The following is a 23,927-nucleotide window of genomic DNA, read 5'->3' as shown; positions in this document are numbered from 1 at the left end:
AGGAATCACTGGAGTCAAGATGTCAAAGGACTGGAAAGCAGCTAATATAACACCCCTGTTTAAGAAGGGAGGGAAGCAGAAGACTGGAATTTATAGGCCGGTTAGTCTGACTTTGGTTGTGGCTAAGGTTTTGGAGTTCATTATTGAGAAATAGATTGCCGAGTACTTGGAAGTGCATGGTAAAATAGGACTGAGTGAGCACAGCTTCGTCAAGGGGAGGTCGTCCCTGACAAATCTGTTAGAATTATTTGAGGAGGTAACGAGGAGGTTAGACAAAAGAGAGCCAGTGGACGTAATCTATTTGGACTTCCAGAAAGCCTTTGACAAGAGCTGTGCAGAAGGCCTATGGTGTGCTAGCATTCATTAGCAGAGGGATTGAATTTAAGAGCTGTGAGGTGATGATGCAGCTGTACAAAACCTTGGTATGGCCACATTTGGAGTACTGTGTGCAGTTCTGGTCGCCTCATTTTAGGAAGGATGTGGAAGCTTTGGAAAAGTTGCAAAGGAGATTTACCAGGATGTTGCCTGGAATGGAGAGTAGGTCTTACGAGGAAAGGTTGAGGGTGCTAGGCCTTTTCTCATTGGAACAGAGAAAGATGAAGGGCGACTTGATAGAGGTTTATAAGATGATCAGGGGAATAGATAGAGTAGACAGAGACTTTTTCCCCGGGTGGAACAAAACATTACAAGGGGACATAAATTTAAGGTGAATGGTGGAAGATATAGGGGGGATGTCAGAGGTAGGTTCTTTACCCAGAGAGTAGTGGGGGCATGGAATGCGCTGCCTGTGGAAGTAGTTGAGTCGGAAACATTAGGGACCTTCAAGCGGTTATTGGATAGGTAAATGGATTACGGTAAAATGATGGAGTGTAGATTAATTTGTTCTTAAGGGCAGCACGGTAGCATTGTGGATAGCACAATTGCTTCACAGCTCCAGGTCCCAGGTTCGATTCCGGCTTGGGCCACTGTCTGCGGAGTCTGCACATCCTCCCCATGTGCGTGGGCTCCGGTTTCCTCCCACAGTCCAAAGATGTGGTTGGGTGGATTGGCCATGATAAATTGCCCTTCGTGTCCAAAATTGCCCTTAGTGTTGGGTGGGGTTACTGGGTTATGGGGATAGGGTGGAGGTGTTGACCTTGGGTAGGTGCTCTTCCCAAGAGCCGGTGCAGACTCGATGGGCCGAATGGCCTCCTGCACTGTAAATTCTATGATAATCTATGATTAATCTAGGACAAAGGTTCGGCACAACATCGTGGGCCGAAGGGCCTGTTCTGTGCTGTATTTTTCAATGTTCTATTTTTCTATGTTCTATGCCGTATAAGACTGGCATGGATAGAGGATTGGCAGAGTGTGTGGATAAAGGGGTCTTTTTCAGGATGGCTACCAGTGACTAGTGGTATTCCGCAGGGATCAGTGTTGGGACCACAACTATTCACAATATATATTAACGATCTGGAAGGAGGAACTGAAGATTGTTAAGTTTTGCAGATGGCACAAAGATACGTAGAGGAACAGGTAGTATTGAGGAAGTGGGAGGCTGCAGAAGGACTTGGACAGTCTAGGAGAGTGGGCAAAGAAGTGGCAGATGGAATACTGTGTGGAAAGGTATGAGGTAATGCACTTTGATAGGATGAATAGAGAATAGACTTTTCTAAATGGGAAACAAAGAATAATACAGCACTGGAACAGGCCCTGCAGCCTTCCAACCCTGTGCCAATCATGATGCCTGTCTAAACACCTTCTGGGATCCGTATCTGTCTATTTCCAACCTATTCATATATTCATCAAGATGCCCCTTAAATGTCGATGGGGAGTAAACTATTTTGCAGTTGATGCGCCTGTTGAAAGGTCAGGGATCTCCAATGCGGGGACCCTGGCGTGCCCAAAATGAAGGTGTTGGTTTGATGTTATGTCTGGTGGCTGGGTTTGGACACTGATAAAGAGCCATTGGCTCAACAGTGCTCCATCTGTCAAGATACCAGAAGTACCCTGCGGCGGCACCCTTGGGAGTGGCCGGGTGACCCTTGGGCTGATGTGAATGCTGATTTCTCCCGTCCATTCCTGAGTTTGATTTTTTCTCGTCCTGGTGGACGCCAGCTCCAAGTGTTGGCGGTCCACAAGATGGATCACCTCCCAGACGACCGCCGAGAGATTGTGCATTTCTTTATCGAGCCACGGAATCCTGGAGATGCTCGTAACAGGTAATAGGGCCTCTTTCACGAGTGACGAGTTTGCCACTTTCATGAAGGACTGTGGGATTCGGCATCAAATGGCTTGGCAGAGAGAATGGTGCGGACAGATAAGCGGAGCCGAAAGAAACAGACTTCAGGCTCAATGGACACCAGGCTAGCACATTTTTTGTCTTGTACAGGACCACCACATGCAGTAACTGAGGTGGCCCCCGCTGAGATGCTCGTGGGTTGTCAGCTTCGTACCTGATTTAGTTTGCTCTTTCCAGACATAGGCGTGAAGGTGCGCCATAACCAAGAGCTGCAAGGACTTGCCCAGTTCGACGTCGACCTCTCCAACACTTCGCACCTTACAATGCAGTGTCTGTTCATAACTTTACCAATGGTGCTCACTGGCGTCCTGAATTGTCATCCGTCAAACGGGACCAGTCTTTTAACAAGTTTGGGTCCGAGGGCAACTAATGCGACGGCATTTGAATCATATTTGCTCGGGGAGGTTGGTGCTTTGTGAGATTCCGCGGAAGAATCCTGGGCGGGATTCTCCGATCCCCAGCCTGGTTGGGAATCGTCGGGGGCCGGTGTCTATCCCGCCCTCGCCGTGTCCCAAATTCTCCGGCACCGGGGATTCGGCGGGGACGGGAATCGCTCCGTGCCGGTCGGCGCCCCCCCCAACCCCCGGGCGATTCTCCGGCCCGCGATGGGCCGAAGTCCCGCCGTTGTCATGCTGTTCCCGCCGGCGTGGATCAAACCACCTACCTTACCGGCGGGAGCTGGGGGGGGGGGGGGGCTGATCGCGGGGCGATCTGGCCCCGGGGGGGTGCCCCCACGGCCTGGCCCGCGATCGGGGTCCACCAATCGGCAGGCGGGCCTCTGCCGTGGGGGCACTCTTTTCCTTCCGCCTTTGCCATAGTCTTCACCATGGCGGAGGGGGAATTGACCCCCTCCCCTGCGCATGCGTGGGGATGACATCAGCAGCCGCTTATGCTCCCAGCTAGCATGGTGCCAAAGGCCTTTCACTCCAGCTGGCGGAGCGCCAACCACTCCGGTGCAGGCCTAGCCCCTCAATGTTAGGGCTTGGCCCCCCATGGAGTGAGTGGTTGCTCCCGTATAAAAAAAGCGAAAACAACCTTTTAACCCCATAAAACAGGCACCAGAATTGTCCACAACCTCCTCCCTCCTGCCCCCCGACCTAACCCCTGCAGACCAAACTGATGAGGAAGCCGAAGAAAGAACAATGGGAAAGGGCCAGCCTCCCAACAAGAAAGCCAACAAAAACAAGGAAAGGGAATCCTTGACCTTGGAGACAGCAGCCACATGAGGTGGCACGGAAACAGGAAGGGTCGACTCCACGGAGGTCTCAGTGCAGACCCAGGAGCTAATGGACAAGCTCATGAGCTTTATCACCATCGGGCTCCAGAGGCACAGAGAGAAGCAGAAAAAGGACCTCCTGGCAGCCATCAAGACAGCAGTGGAGACGGTGATGCCCCCCATGAGGGAGGCGATGGCCAAAATGGAGCGATGGTTGGCGGCCCAGGAATCGAAGACGAGAGACCTGGAGAAACCCCCCCCCCCCCCCCACCCAACCAATCGCATAGTTACATGGAACATGAGGGGCTTTAACAGGCCGGTGAAGAGATCCAGTGTCCTCGACCATCTTAAAAGTCTGGGGGCGGATGCAGCCTTCCTACAGGAAACATACCGGAGAGAGGGACTGACAGCAGGTAAGGAAGGGCTGGATGGGACAAATATTTCACTCATGTTTTGACACTAGGTCCGGGGGGGGGGCATAGTAGACCCATGGAGGTTCCACCACCCCAGAAACAAATTATTTTCCTTCTCCCATGTGCATAAGGCCTACTCAAGGATAGACTTTTTTGTGTTAGGGAAGAGGTTGCTTCAAGGAACAACAAAGGTGGAATACTCTGCCATTGTAATCTCCGACCATGCGCCACACTACATTGACGTGTGGTTGGTGAAGGGATGGGCCCAATGCACCCCCCCAAGGAGGCTGGATGCAGCTCTCCTCGCCGATAAGGAATTCAACACTAAAATACCCCAAGCCATCAACAATTACGTATCCTGCAACCAGAATAGGGAGCTTGCACCCTCCACCTTCTGGGAGGCACTGAACGCGGTGATCAATGGGGAAATTATAGCTTAAAGGGCCCTTTAGGGACAGAAAGGAGAGGAAAACCAAGCAGTAGCTGATAGACTCTGTATTGGAGGTGGATCGATGGTACTCCACAGCCTCAACCATGAATTGCTGGCAGAAAGGACAAAGCTGCAGATGGAATCTGACCTGCCCTCCACATGGACGGCAGTCCACCTTCTCTGCCAGGCCTTTTACGAATATGGAGACAAAGCCAGCTAAGAAAACAGGCTACTGCAAGATTGTGCGGATCAGGGACAGTAACGGTAGGATGGTAGTTGACCCAAACAAGATCAATAAGGCCTTTACAAATTTTCACTGAGGGCTATACACCTCCGAGCCCCCAGAGGGGGCTTTGGGGATGGAACAGTTCCTCGACAGGCCGGACATACCGGCAGTGGGGAAGGACAAGAAAAAACAAGCGCTGGAAGCACCGCTGGGTGAAATCATGGAGTACATCAACTCGATGCAATCAGGGAAAGCGCCGCGACCAGATGGGTTCCCGGCAGACTTCTACAAAAGAATTCTCAGCAGCGCTGGCCCCGCACCTGTCCAATGACTCACTGTTGAAAGGGGCCCTGCTGCCCTCGCTGGCACAGGCCTCAATCTCACTGATCCCAAGAAAGATAAGGACCCGAAAGAGTGTGGATCATACAGACCCATCTCACTCCTAAACACAGATATGAAAATCCTAGTGAGAGCTCAGGCGAGGCGATTGGAGAGCTGCCTGCCTGATGTTATCGTGGAAGATTAGATCGGGTTTGTTAATGGAAGACAACTAACAGCAAACATCAGAATCCTGCTGAATGCAGTAATGAACCTATCCGGGGAGAGGACACCAGAAGTGATTCTCTCCTTGGACGCTGAGAAAGCCTTTGATTGAGTAGAATGGAGGTACCTCATGGAGGTGCTTGAACGATTTGAGTTCGGAGAGAAATTCATCACGTGGGTACCGCGCTCCTAGGCGAGTGTATGGACAAACACCACCAGCTCTGAATACTTTCAGCTGCATCGGGGAACGAGGCAGGTTGCCCACTATCCCCACTCCAGTTCCGCTGGCTATCGCCCTCAGATCGGCATTGGTGGACGGGCATCCGAAGAGGGGGAAGAGAGCATGGAGTCTTACTCTGTGTGGATGACCGGTTCCTCTACATGTCGAACCCCCTAGCCAACATGGGGAAGGTAACCAGGCTCCTCAGGGATTTCAGTACCTTCCCAGGTTTGAAATTCAACCTGGGAAAGAGTGAAATCTTAACGGTAAGCCCCCTAGAGGGAGGAGCGAAGCTGGAGGAACTATCGTTTAAAGTGACCCAAACCAAGTTCAGGTATTTGGGGATCCATGTGGCCCACAGCTGGAGGACCATACCAGGCAACATCCTAGTAAATCTCCTCTGAACCTTTTCCAAAGCTTCCACATCCTTCCTATAATGTGGTGACCAGAACTGCACGCAGTACTCCAGGTGTGGCCGCACCAGAGTTATATACAGCTGCAGCATGACCTTGTGGCTCCGAAACTCAATCCCCCTGCTGATAAAGGCTAGCACACCATATGCCTTCTTAACAGCCCTATTAACCTGGGTGGCAACTTTCAGGGATTTATGTACCTGGATGCCGAGATCTCTTTGTTCATCTACACTACCAAGAATCTTGCCATTAGCCCAGTACTCTGCATTCCTGTTACTCCTGCCAAAATGAACCACCTCACTCTTTTCCGCATTAAACTCCATCTGCCACCTCTCAGCCCAGCTCTGCAGCTTATCTATGTCCCTCTGTATCCTATAACATCCTTCAGCACTATCCACAACTCCACCGACCTTCGTGTCATCTGCAAATTTACTAACCCATCCTTCCACACCCTCTTCCAGGTCATTTATAAAAATGACAAACAGCAGTGGCCCCAAAACAGATCCTTGCGGTACACCACTAGTAACTGAACTCCAGGATGAACATTTGCCATCAACCATCACCCTCTGTCTTCTTTCAGCTAGCCAATTACTGATCCAAACCGCTAAATCACCTTCAATCCCATACTTCCTTATTTTCTGCAATAGCCTACCGTGGGGAACCTTATCAAACGCCTTACTGAAATCCATATACACTACATCAACCGCTTTACCTTCATCCACCTGTTTGGTCACCTTCTCAAAAAACTCAATAAGGTTTGTGAGGCATGACCTACCCTTCACAAAACCGTGTTGACTATCGCTAATCAACTTGTTCTTTTCAAGATGATTATAAACCCTATCTCTTATAACCTTTTCCAACATTTTACCCACAACTGAAGTAAGGCTCACAGGTCTATAATTACCAGGGTTGTCTCTACTCCCCTTCTTGAACAAAGGGACAACATTTGCTAACCTCCAGTCTTCCGGCACTATTCCTGTCGACAAAGACGACACAAAGATCAAGGACAAAGGCTCTGCAATCTCCTCCCTGGCTTCCCAGAGAATCCTAGGATAAATCCCATCTGGCCCAGGGGACTTATCTATTTTGACATTTTCCAAAATTGCTAACACCTCCTCCTTTTGAACCCCAATTCCATCTAGCCTTGTCGACTGAACCTGAATATTCTCCTCGACAACATTGTCTTTTTCCAGTGTAAACACTGACGAAAAATATCCATTTAACGCTTCCCCTATCTCCTCTGATTCCACACACAACTTTCCACTACTATCCTTGATTGGCCCTAAACTTACTCTAGTCATTCTTTTGTTCTTGATATACCTATAGAAAGCCTTAGGGTTTTCCTTGATCCTATCCGCCAACGACTTTTCGTGTCCTCTCCTCGCTCTTCTTAACTCTCCCTTTCGGTCCTTCCTGGCTAACTTGTAACTCTCAAGTGCCCTAACTGAGCCTTCATGTCTCATCCTAACATAAGCCTTCTTCTTCCTCTTGACAAGTGCTTCAACTTCCTTAGTAAACCACGGTTCCCTTGCTCGACTACTTCCTCTCTGCCTGACAGGTACATACTTATCAAGGACATGCAGTAGCTATTCCTTGAAAAAGCTCCACATTTCGATTGTACCCATCCCCTGCAGTTTCCTTCCCCATCCTATACATCCTAAATCTTGCCGAATAGCATCATAATTGCCTTTCCCCCAGCTATAATTCTTGCCTTGCGGTATATACCTATCCCTGCCCATTGCTAAAGTAAACATAACCGAGTTGTGATCACTATCACCAAAGTGCTCACCTACATCTAAATCTAACACCTGGCCGGGTTCATTACCCAGTACCAAATCCAATGTGGCCTCGCCCCTTGTTGGCCTGTCTACATACTGTGTCAGAAAACCCTCCTGCACACACTGTACAAAAACTGACCCATCTATAGTACTCGAACTATAGTATTTCCAGTCAATATTTGGAAAGTTAAAGTCCCCCATAACAACTACCCTGTTACTCTCGCTCCTGTCGAGAATCACCTTTGCAATCCTTTCCTCTACATCTCTGGAACTATTCGGAGGTCTATAGACAACTCCCAACAGGGTGACCTCTCCTCTCCTGTTCCTAACCTCGGCCCATACTACCTCAGTAGACGAATCCTCAAACGTCCTTTCTACCGCCGTAATACTTTCCTTGATTAACAATGCCACACCCCCCCCCCTCTTTTACCATCTTCTCTGTTCTTACAGAAACATCTAAATCCTGGAACCTGCAACAACCATTCCTGTCCCTGCTCTACCCATGTCTCCAAAATCGCCACAATATCGAGATCCCAGGTACCAACCCATGCTGCAAGCTCACCCACCTTATTCCGGATGCTCCTGGCGTTGAAGTAGACACACTTCAAACCAGCGTCTTGCTTGCCGGTGCCCTCTTTCGAACTTTTAACCCTATCCCTGACCTCACTACTCTCAACATCCTGTACACTGAGACTACAATTTAGGTTCCCATGCCCCTGCTGAATTAGTTTAAACCCTCCCGAAGAGCACTAGCAAATCTCCCCCCCCCCAAGATATTGGTACCCCTCTGGTTCAGGTGAAGACCATCCTGTTTGTAGAGGTCCCACTTACCCCAGAATGAGCCCCAATTATCCAGGAAACCAAAACCCTCATCCTGCACTATCCCTGTAACCACGTGTTCAACTCCTCTCTCTCCTTATTTCTCACTTCGCTAGCACATGGCACGGGTAACAACCCAGAGATAAGGGACTTGGCCCCTCTTTTCCTGGCCGGAAGGGTACAGACGATCAAAATGAACGTGCTGCCTCTTCGTACTTAGCTCCTGATCTTCATACCCAAACCCTTCTGCCCCAAGGTTGACAAATTAATCATTGCCTTTGTCTGGGGGGGGGGGGGGGGGGGGGGGGGGGGGGGTGAAGAGTGCCGAGAATACGGAAGTCTATTTTCCGAGGGCGGCACATTGGGGTGCGTGGCCTTACCAAATCTTCTGTTCTACACTGGGTGATCAACGAGAAGAGGTGAGGTGGTGGCTAAGGAATCCGGAGGCGATTGGATCCGAGTGGAGGAGGCCTCCTGCATGGGGACCTGTTTCCGAGTGCTGGCCACTGCACCGCTCCCTGCCCTCGCGCACACACACATACTCCAGCAACCCAGTGGTAGTAGCCACCCTAAAGACATGGGACCAGCTTCGGTGCCATTTTGAACTGAGTGAGAAGTCCATGAGGGCCCTATCTGCAATAACCGCAAGTTTGCACTGGCATGGATGGATGCTACCTTTGGGATATGGGGGGAGGGAGGGAGGGGGGGGGAGGGTAAACAGGAACGCTGACACTAGAGAACATGTACGTGGGTAACAGACAGGCGAGCCTGGGGGAACTCACAGGGGAGCACCAACTCCCGAAAGGGAACAAGCTCAGATATCTGTAGCTGCATAACGTTCTCTGCAAAGAGACGGCCGCATCCCCCCAAAGACCAATGCACACACTCCTGGACACGATGGTAGGGCTGGACTGGCTGGGGGACGATGGGTGCGGTGACATATACAGGAGGCTAATTAATAGAAAAGTTTAGGACTGCACTGGACGAGACCAGACGAAAGTGGGGAGAGGAACTGGGCATGACGGAGCGGACTCTGGATTGAGGCACTGCACAGAGTCAACTCCACCTCCTCCTGCACTGGGCTCAAGCTTGATGCAGCTCAAGGTGGTGGGAGCAGGATCGAGCCATGCCCCTCGGTGTAGGTCTTTGGGGTATTAGTGCACCCAGAGTTCTGGACTGGAAAAGAGACAGACGCCCTGGCCTTTGCCTCACTCCTCTGCTCAGATGGAAGTTGGCAGCACCGCCCTGGGCCTCAGAATGGTTCTCACACCCGTCCGAATTCTTGAGGCTGCAAAATTTCAAATTCAAAATAAGAGGGTCCGAACAAAGGTTTCACAAAACGGGGAGCAAATTCACAAGCCTATTCTCAGACCTGTTTACAAGCAGCAGCCACAGGGTGGGGGGGAGGAGCTAGCTAGGGGAGGGGGAACTGAAAAGGGTGAATAGGGATAGCAGCCCACAGAGAGGAGAACTCGGGAGGAACAGGGAAGGAAGGGGAAGAGGGCTATCTACTAGAGGGAGCACAGGCCTCCCCTATACATGGAGAAACAGGAGTAATAAGCAGAACCACCCCCGCTCGAAAGCCTAAAAACCAAGGGAGGAGTGGGACCTTCCCCCTCCCCCCACCAGCAAAATGAAGGCTACAGACAACCGAGGGGGGAAACCCCAAACACACCAGGATACAGAAGGGGGAAACAAGAAACAACTCCTACTGCTGAGTGGCAGGGTGCCCAGTGGAACCCGTCAAACTATCCTTGTCAAACAAATGTAAATATTATCCAGCATCAAAGCTGCAGTCACAACTATGATGACAAGGAGGGGCCCGAGGCTGGTTGTTCAAAACTATGTCATTGTACGATACTCTATATGTGAAACCCAGCTCTTTGCCTTTCTTCATAATCCTGTAACTGTTATTTGAAAATAAAAATATTTTCAAAAAAAAGGAATGATTATCTTTGATTTATTATTGTCACATGTATTAGTATACAGTGGAAAGTATTATTTCTTGCATACCGTACAAACAATGCATACCATACATAGGGAAGGAAGGAGAGACTGCAGAATATAATGTTACAGTTATAGCAAGGTGTAGTGAACAGATCAACTTAATACGAGGTAGGTCCATTCAAAAGTCTGATGGCAGTAGGGAAGAAGCTGTTCTCGAGTTTGTTGGTACGTGACCTCAAACTTTGGTATCTTTTTCCTGACAGAAGAAGGTGGAAGAGAGTATGTCCGGGATGCGTGGGGTCCTTAATTATGCTGGCTGCCTTTCTGAGACAGCGGGAATTATAGACAGAGTCAATGAATGGGAGGCTGGTTTGCGTGATGGATTGGGCTACATTCACGACCTGTTGTAGTTTCCTGTGGTCTTGGGCAGAGTAGGATCCATACCAAGCTGTGATACAACCAGAAAGAATACTTTCTATGGTGCATCTGTAGAAGTTGGTGAGAGTAGTAGGTGACTTGCCAAATTTCCTTAGTCTTCTGAGAAAGTAGAGTCGTTGGTGGCCTTTCTTAACTATAGTGTCGGCATGGGGTGGAGAGGTGGGGGGGGGGGGGGGGGGGGGGGGACCAGGACAGGTTGTTGGTGATCTGGACACCTAAAAACTTGAAGCTCTCGACCCTTTCTACTTCTTTCCTATTGATGTAGACTGAGGCATGTTCTCCACTACGCTTCCTGAAGTCGATAACAATCTCCTTAGTTTTGTTGACATTGAGGGAGAGGTTATTGTTGTTGTACCAGTTCACCAGATTCTCTATCTCATTCCTGTATTCTGTCTCGTCATTGTTTGAAATCCGACCCACGACTGTGGTATCATCAGCAAATTTGAAAATCGAGTTGGAGAAGAATTTGGCCACACAGTCATAGGTGTATAAGTATAGTAGGGGGCTGAGGACACAGCCTTGTCGGGCACCGGTGTTGAGGATGATAGTGGAGGAGGTGCTGTTGCCTATCCTTACTGATTGTGGCCTGTGGGTTAGAAAGTTCAGGATCTAGTCGCAGAGGGATGAGCTGAGGCCAAGGCCATGGAGTTTGGAGATGAGTTTCATAGGAATAATGGTGTTGAAGGCTGAGCTGTAGTCGATAAATAGGAGTCTGACATAAGTATCTTTGTTATCTAGGTGTTACAGGATAGACTGCAGGGCCATGGAGATGGAGTCTGCTGTGGACCTGCTGCAGCGGTAGGCGAACTGTAGTGGATCAAGGCAATCCGGGAGGCTGGAGTTGATTCGTGCCATGACTAACCTTTCGAAGCACTTCATGATGATGGATGTCAGAGCTACTGGACGACAGTCATTAAGGCACGCTGCTTGGCTTTTTTCGGTACAGTGATGATGGTCGTCTTCTTGAAGCAAATGGTTCTCGCGGAATCGGAGCTTCCCTGCTGAGGGGCGGTGAACTCCATTCAACTATATATAAAAGGTTGTACACTAGGTCACCGATCAAGAAGAGATCTGGTAGGGATCTGCCGGGAGTTGTATGAAACATAATTATAAATAAACCAAAGTTTGTCATTCTCACTGGTCTGTCCCTATTAAGCTTAACATGCTGGCAATTAGGAAGGCAAATGCAATGTCAGTATTCATTTCAAGAGGGCTAGAATATAAGAGCAGGGTTTACTTCTGAGGCTGTATAAGGCTCTGGTCAGACCCTATTTGGAATATTGTAAGCAGGCTTGGGCCCTATACCTAAGGAAGGTTGTGCTGGGCTTGGAGGGAGACCAGAGGAGGTTCACAAGAATGATCCCCAGAATGAAGGTCTTGTCATATGAGGAGCAGATGAGGACTCTGGGTTTGTACTTTATGGAGTTTAGAAGGGTGAGGGTCTCACTGATGCTTCCACAATACTGAGAAGTCCAGAAAGAGTGGACGTGGAGAAGATGTTTCCACTAGTAGAAAAAACTAGAAGCAGAGAGCATAGCCTCAGGCTGAAGGGATAATCCTTAATCGCAGCATGCTAGAATGTCAAATTCAGATTGAGCGAGAGAAGACAGAGTACCATACTAGAGAGTTTTAGCATTGGGCAGAGGTAATTATACAGGCCTGAGGAAAGAGTTAGCCCAAGTAGACTAGGCACAAATTAGCCCCTTTATAATTATGTAACTCTCTAAAGGTGTTGAGGAACAATGGCAGATGTTCAGGGAGATATTAAATACCTCTCAATTAAAGTATATTCCTGAGAGGAGGAATTGTAAAAGGGAGAAAAATGTTCCATGGCTAAAAAAGGAAGTCAAAGAGGACATAAAGGTGAAAACTAGGGCATATCATTCTGCAAAAGCTAGTGGTAAGATGGAGGATGGAGAGAACTTTAAGTTTCAGCAAAAGGCTACTAAAAATAAAATCAAAAGAGCCAAGATGAACTACAAAAGGAAACTAACAGAAAACATAAACAGGGATACCAAAATCTTCTATAAGTATATAAAGGAAGAGAACAGTTAAAAGTAAACGTTGGTCCTTCAGAACAGGGTTTATCAAAGTCAGGTTGGCAACCCGCGAGTGGGTCGGGGGTGGGTGTCAGGATGGTCGCTGAATGATCAGTCACGGTGGTCCTGATTACGAGAGGGGCGTCCATCTTTTACTTTGAGAATGGTGGCTAAGTTTGAAAATGACCGTTGCTCTGGCAGAAATGGCGAGTCAGCAATGGGAGGGTAGTCAGTGGGGTGGAAAGAGAAACTTAAATTTCACGCTGGTGTGAAACTGATTTTTGGGTCTCCTGCTGAATTCTCCCCACCCACCTCCCATTGATCCCACTGGTGGGGGCATTGGAGAATTCCCCCCAAAGACTCTGCACAAGCATTGGCTGATTAGCCTCCTTCTGTGCTGTACATGTCCACGATTCTATTTAACTGGATTTACTTATGGTAAGTTTGACATTATTTGAAATTATTAACTGTGAAAATCTATTTTCTATTTGCTTACCATTAACACAGTGCCAAAGTGGAACATCCACCAGTACAAATAGGATCAAAGCAACATCTAAAGTATACAGAAGCAGTTACTGTTAACATGCTTGACTTAAGCTTCTTTATGCGCTGAAAGTAGGTTACCCACCCTGGGCATAGAAGGCATCAATTTTAAAATTAAAAAGAAAGAATTTTCACCCATAGGCAATAAATAAAATGTTCCGGTGCTTAAGTGGAACACTAAGCCTATTGGGAGTGCTTTTTGTTCAAAGTATTCCCCATTTTAGAAAAAAAAGTCTATACTTACTAAATATATTTTTTAAGTTAATTTTCTGAGCTGTGCAGAGACCCTCAAGACCTGGAACTGGTTGCTGAGCCAATGGTTCCAGTATATTGGAGGAGAGAGGAAATGTTGAATAAGTAAGGCATCAATCTACCTTCAGGATCATAATATCTTCAGAACCACTAGTATATGCATAAGTAAAGAGATGGTTTTCAGTACAATATGAACAATCTAACTTTCTGAAATGCAGTTTCAGTTGGTCACTCTTTAATGTACAGAAATAATAAATGATGATACATTTATCACAATCTGTGAAGATAATTACCTTCTCAATATTTCCACAGCAAGCAGAGTTTCAGTGCAGAAGAGCCTCAGGACTTTTTTCTCTTATCGTTATCATTAGCTTGCTTTTGAAGTGTTTTGTTGAAGGGCACTTTCTACATATTTATCTTTGTAATAGCACAAATTGTTTGAAAGTTGTTTGAAGAATTGTTTGCTGTTGTCTTTTTATTGTAGTTATATTGTATTTAATAGGTAATTAGCCCCTTTATAATTATGTAACTCTCTAAAGGTGCAAAACATTGCAAAGTTCTCTGACAATTATGATTTCTTCATTGCTTATGACATTCTCACAATTTTTTGATTATGCTGACAGCAAATACCTGCATGTATTTTATATATATCAAGAGGCTCACCTTTTGACTTGTGATAATGAAACTGATCACCTTTGTCAGGGGCGACACGGTAACACAGTGGTTAGCACAGGGGTGGGCAAACTTTTCCATGCAAGGGCCACATTCAGAAATTCACAATTTTAAAGGGCCGCATAGTATATTAAGTAAAACAATTACTTCACCCGGTTATGATTCTGGGCGCCTCATATAGAACATAGAACAGTACAGCACAGAACAGGCCCTTCGGCCCTCGATGTTGTGCTGAGCAATGATCACCCTACTCAAGTCAACGTTTCCACCCTATACCAGTAAGTAACCCAACAGCCCCCCCCATTAACCTTAATTTTTTTTTTAATGACTTGGTGGGCCGCATAAAGACCTTTGGCGGGCCGTAGTTTGCCCACCCCTGGGTTAGCAAGTAGGGACCAGGGTTCGGTTACCGGCTTGGGCCACTGTCTGCGCGGATACACATTCTCGTGTCTGTGTGGGTTTCCTCCGGGTGTTCCAGTTTCTTCCCACAAGTCCTGAAAGAAGGCTTGTTAGGTGAATTGGACAGTCTGAATTCTCCCTCAGTGTACCTGAACAGGTGCTGGAGTGTGGCGACTAGGGGATTTTCACAGCAACTTTATTGCTGTGTAATGTAAGCCTACTTGTGGCACTAATAAAGATGATTATAAAATTTGTTTTACATGGGATTAGGAGTAGGCTATTCAGCTCTCCCAGTCTGCATTCGTTCAGTTGGATTCAACAATGTTGAGTCTATTTCTTTGTGTTGTGCTTGCATTTATATAGCACATTTCATGATCACTGGACGTCTCAAGCGTTTTGTGACCAATGAAGTACTTTTTGAAGTGCAGTCAATTTTAGCATAGTACATTTCCACAGATAACAATACAATAATGGGCTGATTTCTTTTCGTGATGTTGATCGAAGGATCAATATTGCCCAGGATCTTTTACATCCACTTAAGCAGGCAAGATGGGGATCTCTGATTAATGTCTCATTTGAAGGACTCAGTACTGCACTGGATTGTCAGCTTTGATTTTTGTACTCGTGTCCTGGACTGGGGCTTGAACCTGGAACCTCGTGACTCAATTGCAAGAGCACTATCAACTGAGCCCCAGCTGGCATCGATCAAAAATGCTCTTCTATCTGCAACTCTGAAAATAACTTCCAAATTTCTTCAAGTTATCTTACTTGATTGTTTTGGTTTGATTACTTTCATTCTCCTTTTAAAACTCATTCTTCTCCCTTTGTGGTCTCCTGGGCCACATGTGTCTGGACAATGGAAGGTGAAGCAATTTCACAATTGACCAATCTGTCAAGTGATGCAGTGGTCCAGTTATGACTCACCTGTAAAACCTCCCTATCTATGAGGGGAGATATCTCCACCTGGCTCCTCATACAATGTCTGTGATTGGAACTCAGTCAAGCGGAAGATTTAAGTGGCGTTGCTGCACTATATGGTGCTTTATGTTGTTGTGGTATTGCTTCTCTGGTTCATAGGACTGAGACGACGAGTTCAAGGATGAGCAAACGAGTTGGGGTTGATCTTTTTCTAACTATTATTTGTAGCTTTCTTTGATGCATTGCTTCCAATTTATAGACTAAGATCACTAGGCCTAAGACTGAAACTTTTAATTTTATATTTTGACATCTTATTAAATAAAAACCTATAAGGTTTTAAAATATGCACTCTACTTTAGTTACTTTAAGTATTTTCTTTTGAGACCACTGTTCAGTATCACAGAATGACAGTATGCAAGAGTTCAGTCTCAAAAGCGGACAAAGACCTTTTTGACTAGCCTCACAAATTTACAGGATATTAGCAGGGATTTTCTGTAGCAGTTGAAATGAAATTTTCGAAGGACCTTTTGCTGTGCACACTCTGGTTCTGTCCTGATAAAACCTTTTATGCCATGAAAGGATTTGAGCACCCTTGTAAAACATTCATAAAGTCTCTTTCCAAGGAGATGAGAGAGACTTTTGTCAGGAGCAGTATTTCTGGTATCTGATGTAAAACATCAACAGCGTTGACTTTTGAATAAAAGGTATTGATTGAATATAACAAGGCTAGTTTCATAGACATGCTTAAAAAGGTTAAGAACACGCATAAAATTAACTTTTGATAGCTTTAAATGTAAACCTATAAGGTCAGCATTTTTGTTCCTGAGCTGAGTGTTGAAGCATCCAGGAAAACACTCATTTCAGAGTATGCACTTTATTTGACAGTGTTTCGGATAGAATATCATAAACAAGATTTCTGTAAAAGTTAATTTATCCATAGTGGTGCATTTCATAAAAATAGTTGCTCACTTACAGTCTTTGTGACTAATAATACATGGAATCATATTTATAGAGATACTGTACAAGGTAAATTCACAGCTAACACTACACAGCAATATTTATCCAAAGGGTAAGTGACGTGCCATGTTCACAGATAATTTTGATTACAGACGGCATACAGCAATTACTGCGCAAGAGCTGTGAACTGTGCAAAATATAGTTTGCTTCTGCAATCATAATCCCAGTCTTTCATAAATCTAAAATGAGAGGGTAATACAGGTACGTGCACTACAATACAGAAGCATTGTCCAAAACCTGACAATACTGTACCTTTATTGGCAGAAATCAGATTATGGCTAGGCCAGAAGATAAAGTCAGTGAACCTTGCCCACGCTCACCGTTAAGTAAACTTCAAAGTGAAAATCAACTCCATTATTTTATTACTATTACACTATTTTTGTGCTTGGTTCACTGATATGGATATAAAGGTTGGGTTGCTCTGATGCAAGATGCAATTTAAATTAAATATGTTAGCTTCTGTTACTCAGTGACAAGGTCCTAGTATTATTTTAAACAACTTTACCCTTGGGCTAAGCATTTATTTTGCAAGTTGAATATTTTACAAAAAAATCGGCTTCATGTAGACTTCCATTTTCTTCAGTGCCTCATCCCTCAGTGCAGTTTTACTTAAGGCCAGACTCTAACAACTGATGTTCCCACTAGTACAAAGGTTACTGATACAACGTCTATGACTGCAGCATACAGATGAAGCAAATCCTTCATAAATTAAACATTTTTTCCCAACTAAAGCACCAATATTGTTCTTGCTCTCTGTTAAGTTTACCAACATAATTGCACTGCACTGGTCCATGTAATTCACAGGTTTGGCTTATGGATGCTGCTCCGACCCCACAAGGATAGCGGTAAAACTTCAGATTATTGAAGGTTCAAAATACCATTGGTTGCTTCCTTTAAAGTCTTTCATGCCCAAACACATCATTGCCCCATTGAATATTATTCCCATTATATTGTTAATGTAAATGCTTCCAGTTTATAAGGCCGAGTGACTGTTCAAATTAAGTTAGATAAATAACGTGAAAAGAGGAAATGCTGGGAGAATGTCCTGCATTGATCCTACAAAAGGGAGAATAACATATTATTACTTTATCTGCCCATGGTGGCAGCACCAGATTTCAGTGTACTGGGATACCTATCGGAACCAGGGATTTTCCATGGCCCAGGCGAGACAGTTGACTTCCGAGTTAAAGTGTTATTACTTTGAATAGTAAGATTTGAACGTGTATGCTCTTCACTGGAGATCTTTTGGGGATCTCGTTCAAGGTCTTTGCAGACCTGTTCTAAGGCATTTTTGTGGAAGTTACCAACATCACCAGTAACAGTTCGTAAGCCAAAATCTGCTGATTTCACCTTATGTTTATGTGTTTTCAGTAATTTTCTCTCAATGGTATTCTCAACTTTATGATCCACTTTTATTCCAGGAGACCTTCCCCTCCTGGAAGCTGGGGACATGGATCTACCGCGTTTATGCTTTTCATTGCTCATTTCATCAGACTTGTCCTCCCCTGATTTAGTCTCTGTTAAACCTTTCCTCCCTGATGCTCTGTTCTCAGAGGTGGTCCTGCCACCATATGTCTTTTTACTATTTTCCTTAGAGAGTCTCATAGGGTTCTTTTTGTAGGTTCGGTGCTGCTTCAACTTATCCACTTTTCCTGGGCTCGCTGATCTGTCTCTTCTTCTCTCGTGGTGATCTGCAGAGTGCTCCCTTCTCACGATATCACGCTCTTTCTTGGTGTCCCATAATGTCTCTGGGGCTAGCTGGTGAATGGAATCACAGGTTGGGGCAGAATGCGATGATGATGATGGTGGTATCAGATCATCAGGGATCGTGGTTATTTCCGACAGGCTTGGGGAGCCTGCAGAGGAAGCATTCCAGGAGTTGTGGTTGTCTGCTGAAACAATAATATTAAAGAGTCAGTCTAGGATATCTGAAGGGTGGTTAGGGATGGGCAATAAATTCTGACCTTGCCAGCAATGCTCACATCTCGTGAACAGCTAAAATAATTTTTTTTTCAATAAATGACCTTGTTATAGAACTAAATCTGGCCAAATGTCAAACTTTTTTTCTGTATAGTGCATTTAATTTACAATTCCTCATGAAAATATATGTTTATTGTTTACTTACAACCAAAAATTATTCTTTAGTATTTAGTGCAGCATGACCTGAAGTTGGGATAATCCTTATAGTGTAACAGTAGGAGACATTTAAAAATTCAAAAGTAGGAATGAGAAAAATTGCACGAATTGCCATTATTTTAATGACATATTTAATGACAGGCAAAATAGGTGAAAATGCACAGCAATTTAAAAGCACTAAATCCCTCTAAATTTCACTTCTGGACAATATTCCTAAGATTGCTGGTTTTTGTTATAATTTTGCGCATTCTAAGAATCATAGAATTTACAGTGCAGAAGGAGGCCATTCGGCCCATCAAGCCTGCACCGGCCCCTGGAAAGAGTTCCATACCTAAACTCATACCTCCACCCTATCCTCGTAATCCAGTAACCCCACCTAATTCTTTTGGACACTAAGGGCAATTTAGTCAGACTCCGCACAGACAGTGACACAAGCCGGGAATCAAACCTGGGATCCTGGAGCTGTGAAGCAACTGTGCTAACCACTGTGCTACCGTGCTGCCCTTAAGACAAAATAAAAATAAGAATACACCTTTGCTATAAACTGTAAAACTTCCAAAAATTAATCCATTCCTAATCTACAGCACCTAAATTTGTCTAATGTTCTCAAATAGCTTTTGTAAGTAAAGGTACATTCTTTCAGCTAGCTAGCATGTTGATGCTGTGTATTGGGAAGCAGTGGTATAGTAATTGTCCTTTATATATTCGCAAATATGATTTACATATATGTTAATTTAACTAATGGTTGCAGCTTTGCCGAACTTTATAACTACTGTTAAAGGTCAGAATTTCAAGTCTAACGGTTACATTAAGAACCCAATGACGTTACATGCAAGGGCATCCCAAATCCCAGAAGGGCAACTTGGAACACTGGTTCTTATACTGGTATATATTTTCAATTTGATATACTGTGACAAAAGAAATGCAAACCAGGGAGAAATAATCCAGTCGTTTTGTGATCAATTAATAAAGAATATTTATTAACTTAAAAGAAATATATACGACAAGAAGGACTATAATACACTATCACAGTACAATTAATCATACTGATGGCTACATACACACAGTGGATGAGATTCTCCTGTTCCCCAGTCGCGGGTTTCTCAGTGGCGTGTCTGTCATTGGTGGTGGAATTCTATCTTCCCGCTGCGTGTTAATGGGATTTCCCATTGTAATCAGCCGCGCTGCCGGGAAACCCGCGGACGTGGATTTGCTGCCAGCGGGAAATGTGAATCATGATGACTGGAGAATTCTGGCTAGCATCTCAAGTTTATTCCAAAGTACCTACGTTTCCTGAACTCTGAGACATCCTTTGTTCCCAAACAACATCCAATATTATTTCATAAAGTTGTGAGCTAAATCCAGCAGATAGTTACCACATACAGGTTATTTGTCCACGTTTCGGAAAATCATCTTCAGTTTCAGCAAAGGCGTCATCTTCTTAGTTCGAGTTTTGGATTTTAACCAGATGCTCTTTTACCGATGACTTGTTTTCAGGGGAGACTTCTCTCTGAAGTTGGGTGTGCCTGTGATGTAGCGGCTGCTACTGTGTCTCTTTCTCCAGTTATTGTCCTATGGATATATCATTCTTCTCCTTTGCTGTATCCCACCATGTGGACCCAGCTTTGAGCATTTAAGTGCCAATTGCCTTATTTCTCCACTTTGAAGTTACCTCTCCTACATATCGTTGTTTTCCTCCTTGTAAACAGTTATTTTTCTCACTGGTATGCTAACTCATATATCAAAACTCCCTTCAGACTCCCTTTTCAATTCCCCTTTTTATTTTATTTTATCCCAATTTCATTTTTTAATCTTAATTTTCCCCAGTTTTTAACATTAGTGAGAGGAAAATCCAGCCAACAAGGTGTGCAGACCACATGAGTAAGATTTACAAAATTATTTTAGTCCTTAACCTTGCATCGATACCAGACAAATGAGTCTTCTTGGGCCATCCAGTTTATGTGCATGTTTTCAGCCCACACATATTAATGTTAAACAAACACTATTAACGCAATAAAAATATGATCTGCAGATTAACATTGCAATATTAACTTTAGGCTGGGCTTTCCGCGTGCAATCGGGATGGATGTGTTCGGTGGCCTAACTGGAATATGCCGCCAGACGACCCTTGATGCGTTTCATGGCAGTGAAAATGCAGGACGCGATCGTGCCTTCCCCCGTCAATGGCAGACCATTTCCCACTGTCAAATGTTGGGAACATTATTACACAAATTTACACCTAACTATACAGGCCACACACTGGAATCATTCTCCCACATCAAATTTAAATTGCACTTTGGCATGACCTCAGACTGGCACAATGTACGATTGGCTTCCAAAGGCGTATGCCTGGTGAGCTGAACTCCAAGGGGAACTCAGAGGTGAGTGAGCACAACCTAGTGCAGCATCGTAGATCCCAATGCAAGAAGCGGCTCTGTCATTCAGGGGGTTGGAGTGCAATCACAGGTATGTCTCCACAGCAACCTTTTGGTAGCTGCCTTATGGTGCCGTGAAGTTTGAAGGGGAGAAGTGAGGGGAGGGAATCCCGGGGCATGGAGAACTCTGCAGAGGAGAAGGGAGGTGAGGGAACCAGGGACATTGGGAATTGTGTGTATTGGGTGGGGGGGGGGGGGGGGGGGGGGGTGATGGTCAAGGTGGCACAGACTGAATGTTGCACCCAAGCACGTGGGGGAGGAGGGTTGTAGGAGGGAGGAGGGTTTGAAGACAATGACTAGACAAAGAAAAAAAATGTCAAAGGTAAACACTTTATTGCAGCTGAGATTATAGGAACAGGAGTAAGCCATTCAGCTCAGCAAGTCTGCTCTGCCATTCAATACGATCATGGCTGATTGGGCACTTCAATGTTCTCTTACCTACACTATTCCCATAATCCTTTCTGTTATTGTTAATCAGAAATCTATCAATCTCTGCTTTAAACGTGACTGAGCTTCCACAGCCCTCTGGGGTACCGAATTCCAAAGATTCACGACCCTCTGAGTAAAATTGAATGCAGTGATGGATTCCAAGAAATATTCGTGAAGCAACTTAACACCATGGCATGTGTAATGAGACACAGAAGAAAATGCAACCAGAGATGTGGGAAATTAATAAATGTAAGCTAGTACCATTTCCTCATGTTTAATTTCCTTCTGAAAGTGTTACTAAATTATTTATATACCACACTTTAGCAAGTGATTAGAACTGACTGAGGTCTGATATAACTGCAAGACTTCTAATTATTATGAAGTTATCACATTAGAGTGAAATATTTCACAGAAGGTAATATAAACTTTGAGATTGGTTAGTTCAGCGGCTAGCATGTGGTTCAGAATAATGCCAACAGCACAAGTTTGATTCTGGTTCTGATTGGGTTAGCCCTGGGAGCTCCTCACCCAGCCCTGAGAGTGGAAGTGAGTGACAAAGACTGTCAGCGCTGACAAAGACTGCCAGGAAAAACGGCTCAGGATGATGCATCAGCAGACAGTGAGCAAAGGACCTGCTTTTGGGCACAGCACACATTCAACCAAATTAAATTATATCCAATAGGTTATCCAGAATATCATAGGAGTAACTTTAAAATTTGCTTGGTGGGAACAGGGAGCAGCAATTCACTTAATGCTTCATTTCTAATATGTACAATGTTTTGTTTTACAAGTAAGGCATTTCAAAAAAAATATTTTAAAAATTCGAAACTGCTAAATTTTCATTCTGCTTAATTGTTGTTTGGCAGTAGATATGTGTGTCTATCAATTCTTGCATTTGCACCTTGGGCCTCAAAATGATATGAGCTTTATGATTCTCACTCTTACACCATGGTGGGAACTCACATAGATTTTAATTTTTTTTAAATTTAAACTTTTCCAATTAGGGGGCAATTTAGCGTGGCCAATCTCCCTACCCTGCACATCTTTGGGTTGCAGGGGTGAGACCCACGCAGATATGGGGAGAATGTGCAAACTCCACACGGACTATAACCCGGGCCGGGATTGAATCCAAGTCCTCAGTGCCTTGAGGGAGCAGTGCTAACCACTGCACCACAGTGCCATCCTTATGAATGTTACTTTGGACTTCACAAGTATCTGTTGTCGAAAACTTTGTCTTGCAAGGCTGTCGCGATGCTTCTCAATACTGCAGACTGAGAGGGCTGGGAACTCTGGAGAGAAGGAAGTCCCACTGGGAGAGGTGGGTGCTGCCACTGCAGGTTGGAAATTGTAAGGCTGCCTCAACTCAGAGATGCCCTTGGAGATGTCAATGAAATGCAGAAATGACAAGGGACAAAGCTGGTCGGCCCCTCCGAGTGAAGGGGAAACCCCATTGCTGAATCATCTTTGGCCTTTAATGTTTATGGACCTGTAAATGGGTTATAGAGCCTCCGACTGCAGTCCTAGGCCTGCGATAGGGATGCCACCTCCAGTGGTCTGAACAGCCTCCACATTTGACAAGGTCGCAAATTTTTCCCCAAACAGAAATAAAAGGTGAAACTGGGAAGCCTACTGGATTCACAGCCCATCCCAGGGAAAGGTCCCTGGAGGCAGGAAAGCTTTGGCAAGCTGTCCTGATGAGGCTCCTCCCTTAACCCAGTTACTCCGCTTCCATTTCCGCTACACTGGGGCCAGCAAAATTGAACCCACTGGTTTTAATGATTGGATCAAACCAAGTTGGTTTATAATTCAGGATTCCCAATCTGCATTTTGATTTGACTTTATCAGAATGGACAATTAGTTTCCTTAACGCTGCTGCTGGTGACTTCGGAGAAATGGTCCTTGTTATGTGGTTTACACATATGTTGCGGCCTCGCTGCTGTGGCATGCAACCAAACCTCATAATCTGTCGGTTGTTTGCCCTGCTATTTGGAATATACTGCCTCATTGTCAATTGTGAGCAGGGTAGCATCAGGGTGAATGAAAAGAGCCCCAAATTGCTGTGAGTCCCGAGCGAGTAATACAAACTAAGGGTGTGATGGGGTGAGAGGGCTTAATTTTCTGCCAACCCCATGCATGCGCAGTTGTATGTTAATGGGAGGCCCAAGTTAGTGGCCACCATATGTGCAGCAGAGTGCATTCGCGGCTGCCATCTCTATGGGAGGCGATGTACACCAGGGTTCATTGCGGTCATATAGGTTATTCTTTATGTATTTTACCCTTTTCCTTTTTGTGTGTTTCATTATTAAACTTTCAACGTTGTGCTCAGTTTTTACTTTTTTGCTATTAGCAGTGTTTTGCTAATT

General features: G+C 45.2%; 1 protein-coding gene across 20 annotated transcripts in view; it reads right to left on the bottom strand.

Annotated features, from left to right (window-relative positions):
* Window positions 1-16,405: 16,405 nt before the first annotated feature.
* magi2a (membrane associated guanylate kinase, WW and PDZ domain containing 2a) overlaps window positions 16,406-23,927 on the bottom strand; it is an 886,652-nt gene continuing 879,130 nt past the window's right edge. For 11 of the 20 annotated variants that reach the window (XM_038811506.1, XM_038811504.1, XM_038811515.1 and 8 more), the window contains one exon: window positions 16,406-18,456. In XM_038811506.1, coding sequence (XP_038667434.1) covers window positions 17,651-18,456 — 806 coding nt within the window. In that variant the 3' untranslated portion in view covers window positions 16,406-17,650. The remainder of the gene's footprint in view (window positions 18,457-23,927) is intronic. The other 9 variants (XM_038811505.1, XM_038811524.1, XM_038811522.1 and 6 more) reach the window with 5 other exon arrangements.

The sequence above is a fragment of the Scyliorhinus canicula genome, chromosome 11 (genome assembly GCF_902713615.1).
Source record: "Scyliorhinus canicula chromosome 11, sScyCan1.1, whole genome shotgun sequence".
In the NCBI taxonomy this organism is placed as follows: domain Eukaryota; kingdom Metazoa; phylum Chordata; class Chondrichthyes; order Carcharhiniformes; family Scyliorhinidae; genus Scyliorhinus; species Scyliorhinus canicula.
Note: the sequence above shows the minus strand (reverse complement) of the source record. Positions and strands in the feature narration are given on the sequence as shown.